The 16,413-nt window shown below is 37.7% G+C and overlaps 1 protein-coding gene across 1 annotated transcript in view; it reads right to left on the reverse strand.

Moving 5' to 3' along the window:
- Window positions 1-16,413, reverse strand: part of FBXL4 (F-box and leucine rich repeat protein 4) — a 77,035-nt gene that overhangs the window by 39,968 nt on the left and 20,654 nt on the right. The window contains exons 4-5 of the mRNA XM_032858174.1: window positions 9,925-10,270; window positions 1,260-1,504 (exon numbers count right to left, since the gene is read on the reverse strand). Coding sequence (XP_032714065.1) covers window positions 1,260-1,504; window positions 9,925-10,270 — 591 coding nt within the window. The remainder of the gene's footprint in view (window positions 1-1,259; window positions 1,505-9,924; window positions 10,271-16,413) is intronic.

The raw sequence follows: 16,413 nt of genomic DNA on the forward strand, positions 1-16,413 counted from the left end.
TTTTTTTTACCCTAGATATCTCCAAAGCAAATTTACGTAATAGAAAACATTTTGTATACATAGCATGTTATAAAAAAATATTTATACTCTCTGACCCACAATACCATGATGTTTTATCTAAGAACTCCCTTCGCTGGCTCTATTTTTGGTGGGAAAGAAAGGAACTCAGGGCATCCAGGGTTTCAACATGTGCTATAAGCCATTACTTACTTGTGTTTATTTTTTACTTTGTTGCATAAACTATCAATATTAGCACTCTGAACACACGGTTACTACCCCAAACATTATTATTTCATCCGAATCTTATGGCATCAAATATTTATTTCTGGAACTGCATCTTTATTTTTATAGTCTAGTCAAGGGAAAACAAGGCTCAATATACAAATTTCTAATTCATAAACCACTGTTCAAGAATGTATCCACTGAGGGTGTGTGAAGGGAGAGCTGTTGTTTATTTTTAACTTCTAAAAACAGGATAGATTATTCATTAATCAAAAATAACAGGTAATTTCCCCAAAGTTTCAACTCCTCCATTATTTAACTTAATGAAATGAAGGGATTATACTGTAATGTACAATGAGAATAACCTCATCAAGGTTAAGAGAAAAACACCTGTTTGTATCATAGGCAGAATTAATATGGCATTACTAAATGAATATGCACTTGTGCAAGCTTTCAAATGTTTAACAGGTGACATTTAATAGTAAGAAAACGAAATGCTTAAATAGAAAGGAGCAGAAACACCTGGGCAGGTCTGCAAGTGTGGCCGCCTACTTAGCATGCAATTGCATTTTCAACATAATTAGTTTAAATGAGCTTCTAAATTTGGGTGATGCATTGCACATGTAATTAAGATTTAATTAAAAATGTTCTATAATAAATTGTTTTCCATTTCTGACAAATCACATTAGAGAGGTGGATTTTGATTTGGAAATAGTTTTTAAAATGTGTTAATCATCGGCGCTGAAAATATGAGAAAGAAAAAAAGGAGCTCTGCTGAAAGTTACTTGGGATTTACAAAATAGGAGGTAAAAGGCAGCGTTTCCCTTCATAGTATTGTGAAGTTTAGCTGAAGAGGACGGTGAAATTCACTCGCTTTGGTAAGTAGAAGCATGCTGAACATGATGATACACAAGACGGATTTCTTTCTTATTTCTGTAAAGGATACGGTAGATACTTTCAAACTTTTCTTACAGAAACGACCCCATTGTTAAGTACTGCTTACTGGTAGAATGAGCGTAGCGTGGCTTGGCACTAACCTGCTAAAGCCCGCCACAGAGATGAAGCCCCTGTTGCCAGTCCAGGATAAATTAAGCCACTGGACAAGGGTGCAGCGAGGCTGCAGAAATTCCAGCGAGGTGTCATTGAGCTTTGCCCAGTATGGCTGCAGGTTGAGGTGGGTGTACTGCAGAGGGTCGCAGCAATGCTGGTTCAGCAGTTTGCAAGTCTGGGCTAATCTACACAGGTCTGGCAGCGTCAGATGATTCAGAATCAGCTGAATGAGCTACATCAAACAGATTAAAAATCAGTATCACTGAAGGACAGCGTACGCTCTAACAAAGAACAGCAACATCACGTATTTCCTAACAGTATTTTCACCTAGGACATCGAGACACCACAGCATTACCCAAAGTCAGAAGAAACCATACTTACATAAGACAAGATAGATTACATTCCAAAATTGTTTCAAGTATACTTGGCTCATGTCTACCACTCATATATATATATATATATATATATATATATATATATTTTTTTTTTTTTTTACAGTACAAACATCTATTTTGGCAATCTGTTGACAAATAGTTTTTCATAGACTCAACATTTCCTGAGCCATCTGCTACACCTCAAACGTGGTGAGAGATGAGAGTTGCCATTTTCGGAGTTTTGCAGAGTCCAGTGGGAACTGGAAAGTACAATGACATGTTTTAATGGCTTTGAAAGACAGGAGCAGAGGTGGCTCGGGAAGACACAGGCCTAACCCCAAAGGGAGAGGCTACTTGTACCTGGAAGGCTCAGCTTTCAAGCGTGAGAGGCAAACTAGGTGAAAGACTAGTTAGTGGTTAAGGGCTGCGTTACAAAGAGCCTCAGAGAGGAGCCTGAATTTACTCGGGAAGCAATAAGGAGTCTGGAAGGATTTACACTGCAGAATGACCTGGTCAGATCTGTGTTTGGAAAGCTCACACTGCAGGGGTTACTCCTGGAGGCAGGGAGGCAGGGAGGGAAACCAGCCAAGGAGCTGCTAGAGAGTTCCCGGAGGAAAGAGAAAACAGGGGCCCGCTGGCAGGGATGATGTAGCAAAGAGATACAAAAAGTCTGAAACAGGAGGAATCCAAAAGATTTTTATCTCTAATTAAAATAACTTCCTTGAACTAGTCCAAGATTTGTTTTTTTGTTTTGTTTTTTTTGACGGTGAGCAGTTTGGGGCTTCTAAACTAATTTTTCTAGAACTACTGCTGAATAGCCTATTCTGGACCAAGAAACAAAGAAAAAAGATCAAATATTTGCTAAATGGTAAAAATCTTTAGATGAGAGGGAATATTGAGTTTCTTGCTTAATGCAATGTATTTGTCTAGCTAAACTTTTTGTTTTGCAAATATGCCCTTTAACCTAAAGGATGTTCTTCAATTTATTTGACTACGTAAGCCCAATTTCATTTCAGGTCAGAATTTCACTGTTTTAGGCCAAAAAATTACAAAACTGTGATAACATGATATTTAAAATAAGCTTAAAGGGTACACAAAATATGAGCATTGCTGACTAGTACATAGATTGTGTTCAGTAAGGCTTGGGGTATTTTTGCTCTTTAAGATTGAACTGGACTTTAAAAAATATAAAAGGTTAGTGATATTTAAAAAGGGGAACTAAAAGGAAATTAAAAATTAGTCTAAATCTCATCACCCCAATAATATGTTAACGTCTAACATCTAAAATACTTATACAAAGAACAAAAGAAAACTGGAGTAAAACATCAGAAAACCCAAACACTGAAGAAAGGTAGAAAATGAGAAGTCTCTATCATCAAATCTAACGAACCTTCTCCCCACTGGTAAGTCCTTATGTTTTTCTGATCTCTTCCAATAAATATGCACAAAATCCCATTTTGGATCTGCACTAAAAGAATGATACTATATACATTGTTCTATACTTTGTTTTTCTCATTTAATGATGTATCTTATAGGTACCTCTTTATCTGCACATAGAAATCCACCAATTTCTTTCTATAGATATGGCATACTGTTAACTAATTTCTCATTGACATAATTCCTGTTTTAATACTGCAGTAACGTTGTGTATGTGCATATATGCATATCCTGGAAAACTTTGCAAATATACCTTAGGGTGATTTAAATTTTGACATAAGCACAAAATTGCCCTTCAGAGTGTTTGCACTGATTCACTACGAACTGTGTAAAAAAGTACCCATGCAGGGGCACCTGGGTGGCTCAGTCGGTTGGGTGACCCACTCTTGGTTTTGGCCTAGGTCATGATCTCATGGGTTGTGGGATGGCACCCCACATCAGGGTCTATGCTCAGAGGGGAGTCTGCTTGGGATTCTTTCCTTCCACCCTTCCCCTCACATGCACTCTCGTTCTCTCAAATAAATAATTTTTTTAAAAAGTACTAATTATTCACTTATGTCCTAGACAGCCCTGGAATCAATAAATTTCATCATTCTCAAAGCAGAAAAAGAAGAAACAAAGACAAAAACAGTTTGGCACTGTTGTTTGTTTATTCTTCTTTTTTTAACTATAGAAATGCAACCCTTTGCCAAGGGAGTTGCCAATGTTTCTTTTCTGTTGGTCTATTTCTGTCTATTCTGTTCCATTTATTTATCCGTTATTTCTCTCACATCAATAGACCTCTGAGTCAAATGAGCTTTGTTCTAATTTTTTTAGAGTTTATGCCCTGGAATGCCCTGGATTGTCTGGTTGCAAAGGAGACTCTTTCTTCATGGTTGACCCACAAATATCATTCCCATAGGTTCAGAATATGTCTTATAATCTGGTAGGACTAGTGCCCCTTCCATCACTCTTCTTTTCCAGAATTTTTCTGAGTATTTTCATGGTTTTTTTCAGGTAAATTTTTCAATTAAAAAACAAAAATTCTTTATTTTAATTGGGACGTCACTGAATACTCAGATTAAGGAAAACTGACACCTTTACTTTATTGTGTCTTCTTAGGCAAGGGCATGGTACAATTTATCATTTAATGATCTTTCATGTTCCTAGAGTTCCTAAAGCTATTGATTTTTGTCTATTAAGTTTGTGACCTGCCAGCTTACTTATTGTTCCTAGTAGTTTTAGCCTAGTCTCCTAAGAATTCTAGTACATAATCATATCACCTGCAAATGATGACTTTATCATGATGATGATGATACATCCGTTCCAAAAATTATGTCTTTTCCTTCTCATATTTCCAGCATTGGCTAATGCTTTAGAATAATGTGAAGTAATACTGTTGTCTTGTTCCTGGCTTTAATTTAAATGTGAGCCACAAATGTGATGCACATAGGTAACTTTGAAAGTAAACACATTTTTTAAAAAGTCAAAGAGTGCAGTTAATAATACTGTATTGTATACTTGAAAGTTGCTGAAAGTAAATCTTAAGAATTTCCAACACAAACATTAAAAAAAAGTTAGCAATACAAGGTGATGTATGTGTCACCCATCTTGATCTTGGTAATCCTTCTACAATGTATATATGAAATCAACACGTTGTACACTTTAAATATAGACAATCGTATTTTTCAATTATTCCCTCACAAAGTTAAAAATAAAGGCAAAAGAACAGTGACATTAACTTTAATAGTTTATTTAATAATATTTTTAAATGATCATTTCAAATGAAATCAATATAAAATCACTGAGATTTTTTTTTTGTATGAAGTATTTGCAATCCTGTATTTTATACTTTCAGCACATCTCAATTCAGACTAGCCATATTTCAAGTGCTCAGTAGTACACGTGGCTAGTGGGTACCACAGTGGAAAACCCACTTCTAGTGTCTGATAACTAAATATGATGTTAGCTTTGGTTAGTAATATTTGGTCATAGACAATTACAAGAAGTTTAACAAGGTATACAATTTTTTAACAGAGATGGATAACAAATTTGGATAAACATCTAGCTGTCATTTGTCAACCAAATTTATGTATCTATAAAGATGAGAGAGGATTTTTCTCCTTTTGACCTAGAACTATGGTATTATAATTCTCTAATAGCAAAAACAATTCTCTAATACCAGAACACCCTTGAATTCCAGGAATACATCCTGAATGATTTTGTTGTACCATCTTTTAAAATAATTCTACTTACTTTATTGTATTTGTTTGCAGAAGTAAAACTGGTCTGTAGTCTTTTTACGTGCTACAATGTTACACCAGTTTCATAAAAATGTTGAAAAATTTACTTTTTCTTTATGCCATGGAAGAGTTCAAATACTATAGGATTTATCTGTTTCTTAAATGTCTGAAAGAACCTATGAAAGCCATCTGGTCTTGGAAACAGTAGGACCTTAAATATTTGTAGAATGAATTAAAAATCTGTTGTTTTAACTACAATATTAAAAGTTGTATCAGGACATTTTTAAGCAGTTAGTACAAGAAGGCATTAAAAATTAAATATATCCCTGCATCAGAGGATCAATAATTCACTTTTTCCAGATGATTTGTAATTTAAATAATACCCAGCAATTTCTGACATCATTCCAAATGAAGGACACCAATGTTAAAAGATGTGCATCTTGTGTGAAAACATCCTATGATACTTAATATTACATTTTAAGCAAATATCAAAACAGAAAAAGTATAATGAAAAGTCACTGAGATCATGATATTACCATGTGAAAAAGCACTTTTGAATTGCGATTAAATAAGAGATAGCTCGGGACGCCTGGGTGGCTCAGTTGGTTAAGCGGCTGCCTTCGGCTCAGATCATGATCCCAGCATCCTGGGATCGAGTCCCACATCGGGCTCCTTGCTCGGCAGGGAGCCTGCTTCTCCCTCTGCCTCTGCCTGCCTCTCTGTCTGCCTGTGCTTGCTCGCTCTCTCTCCCTCTGTCTCTGACAAATAAATAAATAAAATCTTCAAAAAAAAAAAAAAAAAGAGATAGCTCATTTCAGGCCTACAAGACAATACCCATTAATCATTCCATATCTGGTATCTATCACAATGTGTTTTTATATGGGGGTAGCCTAGCATGAAGTACCATTTGATACTACAGTGCATGTAGGATGTGATACTGGGAAGGACTCTCCAAACAGAGTTGGTCTATTTGCCCTCAAAACCCGCTCTACTCCTAAAACAATTATTTTCAACTATGGAAACACTGTCACTTGACATATTTAAAAATGGGGTTTTTTTTCCACTTTAAATAATTTGGATTATCTTAAAATAATTTGGGTAATTTTTTTTTTTAAAGTTTCTCTTTTTAGTCAGTGACAGATCATTCAGTGTTTGGTGCTCTCTCTGCGTGGTGCTTGGCTTTCGTCAGGGCTGCGTAACGTCCTCAGACTACAGATTCCGTCTCCTGGTTTCCTCCCCATGCCTCTGTGGTACTGATCAAACCCCTGACCTGTACTGGAAGCCTTCCGTCTCTGCTGCCCCCTTCCCTTCAGCACAGAAGCATGCTGAAATCTCTCCCAACTTGCATCACAGACAGAAAGCTTCCTACTCCGCTGCTTCCTCCACCATTCACTTGTCCTTTCTCCTTTTAGAAGGTAAGTTAGAACAGATAATTCCTCTAATTCATACTCTCCCTCATTTTGATATGCCTTTTTTGAGTGCCACCCAAAGAGGCGAAGTGTTAGGCAAGATGACCAAGTACTCCCTATTGGTGGACAGTCTTCTCCATGTCACAGATCATAAACAGAGTGTATTAACAGAAACACTTTTCTGCTTATACTCAAAGTAAACAGTTTTTATCTCTGCTTCTCTTACCTCCTTCATGCCCTAATCAAATATGACAAGGTTTTCTCATTCTTTACCTTAGGTTCACGGCTCCACAGAACTGATTATCCTACAGGATTATCAAAGATCTCCCAGCAACCAAAACCTGTGGGCACTTGTAATTTGCTCTCAGCAGCAATGTGGCTATGTCCTTTTTATGTCTTCTATGCCTCTTTCGCTTCCTATTGCTTCAGTGTTAAGACACTGTCATCTTCATCTCAAGGGCCTTTTCTGACATGTCTTCCTCTACGGGACTCCTAGATGTTAGTATTCCCAGAATTCTGCTCTCGGCCCTTGATTCATACTCGAAGACTTTCACCAGTTAATTTTATCTACCACGGTGCCGCTCACCTCTTCCAGGTAGACTCACTCACATATAAAGTCAGACCTTCCTCCTGCATTTCAAACTGAAATACTAACTGCCTACTGTCCTCAACCAGTTGAGGTGCTTTGAGGAATCACAGGCACGTCAAAGTCAACGTGCCCTTCCTACCTTCACCCACTGTTTTATGATTAATGGCATGTCCATCCACCTAGTCATTTTGAGCAGAAAGCTGAAAGTCTCTCTGATGTTCTGCTTCCTCTAGAGACGAACATTTACTAGTTGCTTTCAATTTCTACCGTCTGAGTTCTGGAATATTTCTCCTATTCATCTCCTTTCCAAATCTTCCAATAACCAGGCTTCACCATTTCTTGCCTCAATGACAGCAGTAGTTTCCTAACTGCTGTCCCCTGCCTCCCACCCTGACCTCCTCTCAGTCTACTCTTCATTTGCCAGTGGGGTAATCTAAGATAGAAATCTCATTTTCTTATTCTCATTTTTAAAATAAATTAAATAAAACCTTCAGTGTTTCCCTACTGACTACAGAAAAGGTTCACTGTCTTCTTTATACCATGACACATAGGAAAGATGGAATTTACATGAAGGCCAAAAACTTAGGCAATTACTCTAATTGTGGGCCAACACAGGTGCAAAAATGCCTGCATATTATGGGTAATTCCTGGAACGTTAGCTATTCCCCCACCTTTCTCTCCCTCTCAAAAAAGCATTACAAAGAATACAAGAGAATACAAGAAAGTGAGTGTGAAACTATTATGGGTATATAATCTTGGATCTCCTCTAATTTCTTACCAAAAATTATTTATATAAGGTCTCAAGTATCTAGGAGTTCCCCCAATTAATCTTGCTGTGTACTGAAGAAACACAGCACCCTGAGGAACACGGGTTGAAGGGATAAAACGCAAATCTCTCAGTAAAACCTGCAAGACCTCTCTGACGCAGACTGTGCACCGCCAGTGCTAGGATGTCCTGATCACATCTACACGAACGGTGTGCCACAGAGTTAGGCACCGAGGCAGTTCTGAGCCTCCATCCAGTTTCATCTCCTATGGCCTCTGCTATCAAATCCTCTTCCAGTCACCCTGAAAGGCGGGAGTTCCCAAATAGGTCACACGTGTTCACTTCCTCTCACCTCTGTACATTCTCTTCCCTCTGCCTGAGGTTCCCCTCAGTTATTCATCGGAATGCTCTGTGTCAGCCATTTCTCTAGTCTGGATAAAATTCAAAAACTGTTCAAAACATATTTGCTGAATTTAAATCTCTACTTTGTAGTTTTAGGAAGTGGGTAAGAATCAAAGAAGTGATTTCGTTTCCTCCTGATGAACTGCTCCCACTGTTGTGAGGGCAGATGCTCCCTGAAGCCCTGGGGGACAACCCTGTCAGGATCCCACGCTCCTCTTTCCCCAACTCAACTCTCCCTTCATCTTTCCTCAGTCCTCTCACCCAGGGGCCAGCCGGTCTCATCCAATCTGTGAAGCTTTTTTTCTATAACACAAGACTTGACCTAGACAGCCTGGGTGGGATCCTGGCACATGGCTTACTGACTAAATTACCTTGGATCCTTAACTTCATCTTTTCGTGGCAGCTTTAGCTACTCCACAGGATGTATGGCAGCACTTTAACTGTAAATGTTGTACGGGCATTGTGGTGACCATTAGGTCTTCAAGAGGCCATCTTACTGTTCCATGCAAGTTAAGCTACTTGTGTTATTACAAAGAAACCTGAAATACCTACCAGTTTGGAAGAGGATAGTCTAAATTGGCTAAAATGTGTGTTTATAAATTTTTCCTAAAAAGACTTGGTTATATTGTTTTTAACGACACATAGCAGTCATCAGCGAGGGACAAAAAATGCCTTGTGGTCCGCTTCTGGCATCTGATGCCTGGGAGCCAGGGATGCTAAACATACTGCACAAATGCCCCTGGAGAGACACAGTGAAAACAAGGCTTTCGGCAGAGGCACCTTCCACCTACCTAGACCAAAAATTATAACTAGTCAGTAGATTATAAACGAGAGTTAGTAGAAAAGCATAAAGGACACTTGGAGAAACTGTGGGCTTATCAAGTAGGTAAGCATCCCTTTCACAGTCTTACCAACACTCTAATGCAAGACAAAAGTGGTAAGATTACATAACATAATTTTGTCTAGTTTTCTCAAAATCAAAACATAGCTGACCCTTGAACAACAGCAAAAGTTAAGGCTGTCATCCCCCCACCACAGCTGAAAATCCATATATAACTTCTGACTCCCCAAAAATTCAACTAAGAGCCTACTGTTGACTTAATTAAGCCTTACAGCTAACACAAATAGTCAAGTAACACATTTTGTATATTATATGTATTATGACTATATTCTTTCAATGACATAAGCTAGAGAAGAGAAAATGTTAAGAAAATCCTAAGGAAAATGCATTTACAGTACTACACTGTAAAAAAAAAAACAAAAAAAACTATGTATAAATGGACCCACACAGTTTAAAAACCATGTTGTTCAAAGGTTAATTATATATAATACATGAGATTACATACACTTTACCAACGCTTGCATTTCTCTGATAGTAAAATAAACATTAATACCTAAACATTTAAAAATTATAGTGTTATGTCAATACTGCTACTAATTATCTTTGGCTTACCTCATAAGGCAGTTTATCAAAATATCCATTATTTGGCCCCTCCCCGAGGGCAGTACTACTAAACTTTTTGTTAAGACTATCCATTCCACAAACATCCTTTTCTTCATAGTCATCATCTTCTAAATCATTCATGTCAATAAGTGAAGTCTTGAGAGAAAGCACTGGCTTGTCCTTCATACCATGTAACACGACGGCATCTAATTCAGTGTAATAATCCAGAAGAGAACTATTTACTTCCAGCCGTATGAGGTTCGTGGGAAAATTTATCTGCTTGATACTAGGTTTAAACTGGCGAGCCTGGGAAGCATTCACCTTCGTTGGTTTCTCAGACCAAAGAATCTCCCATCTGCCAAAGAAAGAAACTTACCTATAATACGCTTTGAAATGAAATTTACTGTTACCTTAAGATTATGGCCCCATTCCCAATATGTTCGTGTGATGCACACAGGTATGAAATAAGGTGAACAGAATCAAACACAAGTATTGTTCCAGTACATAAAAGAAATATATACTAAATGCCATATACTTTGAAATATCTATACTGCTTAAATTATTTTTATAATTCCCTAGAAAGTTCTTTCTGGCAAATTTCACATTGGTCAGTTAGAAACTGGCACTGCTAGAGCTACATGAGGAACACCATTTGGTTTTACAGAAAAAGGAAACCCTAAGTCAGAATAAGGTGCACAGGATGAACAAAGCTCTGCTGTGTCCCTGTCCTAAACCAACTGTGGAAACGACACTGAGCGTCTTGTCACACCAGGGTCTCCTTGTCCAGCTTTTTCATTTCTTTACTGGCGTCATATAAACTCAAAACTTCCGTTATCTCTGATTTTCTTTCATCTGGTCATTAAGTTTCATCAAACTTTTCACGAAATTCTTGCTTTTATATGCTTTTCCTCTGAATTCCCATTTTTCTCCTCTTTCAGCCACCTGTATATGTTCCGTATCTAGCAAGTATTTAACACATACCACGTAAATAACATCTTCTCCTACTCCTCCAAGATGAACCCCACGTTCCAGCCAGATTAGTCATTACCTTCTGGATAATAAACTCATTTCCATCATTGTGTCTTTGCTCATGTTGTCTTCCCACAACAAAATGCCCAACCTGCAATTATCGGTCCATTGATTCTTCAAGGTCCAACTCACATGCCATCCCTTCATAGAGTTCTCCTTATAAAACTGTTTTCCAAAATTATTTAAAGATTCTCCATAATGTAGCATCATTAGATATGTAATATTCGCACATATGTGTTATTAGTAACCATTTCTAATATTGTTCCCAAATTTATCAGAGAAACTTAAAAGTGCAGACAAAAAAACACTTTAATAAACATCTTTCCATTTCTAATGACTTTGGTTAGCAGAATTTTTTAAATACAGATTCCATGTCAAAGACTAAGTATTTCTAAGTCTCTCAACACATACTTCAAACTGCTTTCAAAGAAGCTTATGCCAATAGCATTTAAGAATGACTACTGAGGGGTGCCTGGGTAGCTCAGTCAGTTAAGCCTCTGACTCTTGATTTCGGCTTAGGCCATGATCTCAGGGTTATGAGACTGAGCCCTGTGTTTCTACACTCAGCACAGAGTCTGCTTAAGATTCTCTCTCTCTCTTTACCCCCCACAACCCCCTACCCCCTGCACGCACACATGCTCTCTCTCTCTCTCTAAAATAATACATGAACTCTTCAAAAAGAATGACTACTGAAAGTTTTACTTATTTTTTTTAAATAATCTGTAATTTCTTGGTAAGCCACATCTCCACAAGACATAATTTATAATTCACTGATTACCAATAACACTTAAAATGTTTTCATAAACTTATGAATCATATGAGGTTTTTTCTTTTTAATATATTGTCTATTCATTTCCTTGGCTGAGTGGCCTATCAAGATTTAAATAAAAACTGATTACAGCAAGGCATTTAGAAACTGAAATAGACAAAAGAGTGTGAGTCAAAACTACAGAAATCATCAACATGCAGGTACCCTAATGGTCTTTAGGCCAAGATGGCAGGAAGAAAGGCACAGAGCACCAATCTGGAAGCACACGGCAGAAGTTCTTGGGGATTATATAAACAATTCACTAACCATTATAGTAGGAGCTTTCGCAGTTACGAGCACCTTTGTAATCACTTCATATCTGCTACTTTTATAAAACCCATCAAACATAAAGAGCCTGTGAGTGTTATACCTGGAGATAACATGGAAGTAGGAATGGAGAGATCAGTGTCACTCTCTAACCAACCTTGGGAGACTAGGGAAGAGTTCTAAGGAGTAGAGCAAGTTGTAGCAGGTTCAGAGTGAAGGAAAGCACACTGGACATCTTGCTCTTCCTGTGACAAGGCAGTAAAGCCCACCTAGAGTGCCAGGCTAGACCCAAGTACCCCTAGAGCTTAACTGCAAAAATCTTGAGGGTTCCTAACAACAGAACTGATTTCAACACTCTAAGGTAAACCTATGCAATTAAATAGAGCTAGCCATACAGATACAAGGAACTGAAGTATGAATCATTTAAAACCATGTTGGTGAGAAAATGCATTCCTAATGTGGGACAGTATATTTCCAAAAATCATGAGGCAAATGGTTTTACTATTTGTAAACAGTAAACTCTTACTATTTGTTGCCATGCTAAAATGACATCAGATGTTAGAGGAACACTATTATCTGGGAAACAAGGACTACGCAGGACCCTGTAAAGTAATGGCCCATACTGGGTCACGACACATGTGGTCTAACCCTGTCTATTATGATTTAGCTTCACTGAGGAGTTTTCATGAGGCTTAACAGAAACACTGAAAATGTGATATAGAAATCACCTCTGCCAGGTCCTTTGCAATAAATAAACACACAACTAACACATGGTCTTCATGTATAGTTTGAACTGCATTATAATACAAATTACATTATAAATTTACAAACATCAGCTTAAAGAAAACCACTGCCTAGAGAAGATTCTATTTTAATATGGTATTAATCCACTAAACAACTCCCTACCTACCTTGCAGAATGGACAAAGTTAGATGATGCTTTAAATAGACTTCCTTAACCTTTCTAGTATATTTAAACATATCAGGATTAATGTTATTTTAGCAACATTTTTGTTTCTTCTATGTAGCATGAATATTCTATATTTACTTACACATATATCTTAAATTGTGGATATGATAGTACAGAGAACATCATGGTTTTTTTAGTTTTTTTTAATATCACCAGTTTTTAGAAATATTTAAAAATATGTATAAATATAAAAAACTTCCATGTATCTAAATTAGTTATTTATATTTTACTTTTTCTTGATAAACTAAAAAGTAGCAAAAATTATAAAAAGAGAAAAATTATTTCAGATGGTCTGTGGCCATCTGAATTAAACTAACATTAACCATAAGACCAATACAAATTGATCCTGAGGTGTCTGCATTAAAGCGGATTTTTATTTAAATTTTCCTAATAGAATTACAATATATTATTTCAAAGTTAGAAAGAGATAGGTATCTACTTTATTCAACAAGAGAATATGCCAATATTACTTTATTCTGGAAAAATGAAGCCAGAATCTTAAAACCTAGTCAGCAAAAACAAGCAAGCAAATACAAACAAATGTACATGTGCACACATGTGGATGAACACACACACACACACACACACACACACACACTCCTTACTGTGAGACAGCCCAACTCTTTCAATCCTCTTGACCCAGTACAGTGTTAAGGAGATCAGACTGCTTTAAGTCATGCCCTCTGTAGTCTATATACATTTATCTGTTTACTATGTATTCACATACTGTGTGTGTGTGTGTGTGTGTGTGCGCGCGCATGGGACAAATCTAACAGACTCCAATGTCCTATGTAAGTATTTAAATCTACAGTATTACATATGAAAATTCAGCTTGGAATTCCATTCTGGCTGTGCTCAGAGCACTTAATTCTGGGATGGTAACCAAGGGCATTCTCTTCATGGGCCCACTTATTTCCCCATTCTGTTGATTATACTACTGAATGCCTACTATGTGTCCAGTACCTAGAAACAAAGAAACAAACCACTCCATCTCTGTGATGTTAATTTGTTGCTGCCCCCACTGAGAACATCTCTCTAGGGCTCCCCAGAAGCAACTGGTAAATAGAGAAAGAGAGATGTTTACCAATGGAAACCAGAGAAACAAGTTTTCCAGCATACTTAGGTTGGAAACCTGGCACATGGATGCAAAAAGCTTCCCTTCTAATCAAAATTTCTCCTGGTTGGTAAGCGTATCTAGCAGCCAGCACAAAGAAAGTTCTCTTGCTAACACTGCTCCGTTCCATCAGCCGAAAGTGAAAGGACAGAAGAGGAGCACCAACGAGAATAAAAGAAGAGTATTCTGATACACACCTACTCACTCCCTGCCTCCCAGCCCATCTCTAATTGGAACTAACTAGCATCTGCTTTAACAAAATCATGCTTGTTGGCCTACAAAGTCAGGACCACACTATGACCAATTTGTGAAATTGGTGTTTAAGCAACTCCCTTTGGCAGCAAATTCACTCTAGGACAGCCACTTTCTTAACTTCAGTATTATATAACTGAGTGCTTTTAACACTCAGAAAAATCCATACCACTGAATTTTATCCCCAAATAACTTTATTCTAATCAGTTTCTTTAATAGGACCTCAATTTATCCTTTTCTTTTCTTCTCTTTTCCTGTCTCTTTCTTCCAATGTGTAACCCCATGCTAGCCTATCTTCTGACCCTTACACAAGCATCCATTAAGATCTTACCCTCAGGACAGGGACATTGGATACTACCGGTTTTCTTTTCTCTGAATCAGGCACTAGCCAAGATGTCAGAAGACTTTGAGATCTTATAGAACTACCTGTAACTTGTCTACTTCACTTACTGAACAAAAAAAAGGAAACCAAACAAAATGGGAAACGACTGCTTTTAATTTTTGAATGTTCTGGGACTACAAGTCCATTTCATGCCAATTCCTGAGCCACTCCCAACACACTCACTTGCTAACTCTTACGGTAGGCATAAAACCATATGCTCAATTAAAACAATAGGCAGTACAGTCCAGGGGTTCCTAAACAACAGTGTGTGATAGAGATTTCCATGAATAAATGTGAAAAATAAGGAAATGTATTGGTGTATATAAAAATATGCACACATATACATGTAAAATCGCCAACCACTCTTTAGATTCTGATCATGCCAATTTCCCAGTATAAATTGAGGTTTCTTTTATGAAGTGATGGTGATGATAAATAGTATTTCATGGGTTTGCCTTTTTAGGTGTACTTATTTAGCAAAGTAAATAATCCGACAATCTATATCAGTTCTCTAATGTTTACTATTATTATGTTTCCTAGTTTATGAGAGCCAACACCCCCTACCTGTACTCTACTCAGACCTCCTGGGCAGTTCTGTGGGCCCACCCTCCTCACGTCCTTGCTTTGCAGCTAAGGGCTTCCCCCTGCAGCCTTCTTCAGAGAACTACTTGGTCTCCTAGAGCCTCTTCGTCCAGAGAGTGGCCTGTGCCTGGCAGACTTCCATTCCCCTTGCCACTCCTCTAGCCCCCAGTCCAAGACAAACCGGTGTAGAAACCTAAGAGCCCAGCTCCCCAGCAACTTTTCCTCCAGGCTGACTGGGACTTCTTATGAAAGTGCATCCTTGTCTGATTTCTTCCCTTCCCTGCAGTGCTCTCCCCATTCTCATAGTGGTTCCTCCAGGAGCCTTTCCGTTGCAATCCTCCACATAACAACAGTCCTCTCAAGGTCTGCTTCTCAGACACTGGATCTAAGAGCCCTGTGATTTCCAAAGTCTGGAAACCACTAGTCTAGATCTAAAGAATGGCACTTCCATGCTTGTGGTCCTTTGCTAGCTTGTTGTCTACATTCAAACCTTGTCACTTCTTTAAACACCAAGACCTCACCTCACGACTTCACCTTTGCAATGTGCTGCTCTTTCTCCACCTTTCCTATCCAAACTAAAGCTTCACTCAACTTTTGGGTCTCTGTTAAGTCACTTCCTTAAGGAAGACCTCTCTGAGCCCCACAGACTAGGTTTGCCCTCCACCAGCACATGATCTCTATGATCTCCCAGTCTTCTTCCAGGCTGGCCTGTAACACTCAAACAACAAGAGCCAGGTTTGTCAAGTTCTTTGTTTGTTCCCAGCAGTGAAGCGGCAGAGAAGGTGATCAATGTTTCTGTTTAAAGAAATTCACCAAAATGTTAACAGTTACTGAATCTGGGGAGAGTTGTAGGTTTTTGTTTTTATTTTTCCCCCCATGTATTTTCTTTCTTGATATTTTATAACAAGTTTTTTTAAAACAATGAAACCTCTACTGATTTCATAATCAGTAAAATTTAAAAGGTCCTTTTTTATCCTGCAATAACATATATTCGTTAGATTCCTTTTCTCTTAAAATTTAAAGGAATGGTATTTTCTGTGGAATAAAGCTAAAAATAAAATAAGCAAGTTCTAATTATTGCTACATTTGTAAATA

The sequence above is a fragment of the Lontra canadensis genome, unplaced genomic scaffold (assembly GCF_010015895.1).
Source record: "Lontra canadensis isolate GAN:19392208 unplaced genomic scaffold, GSC_riverotter_1.0 scaffold14, whole genome shotgun sequence".
NCBI classification, from domain to species: domain Eukaryota; kingdom Metazoa; phylum Chordata; class Mammalia; order Carnivora; family Mustelidae; genus Lontra; species Lontra canadensis.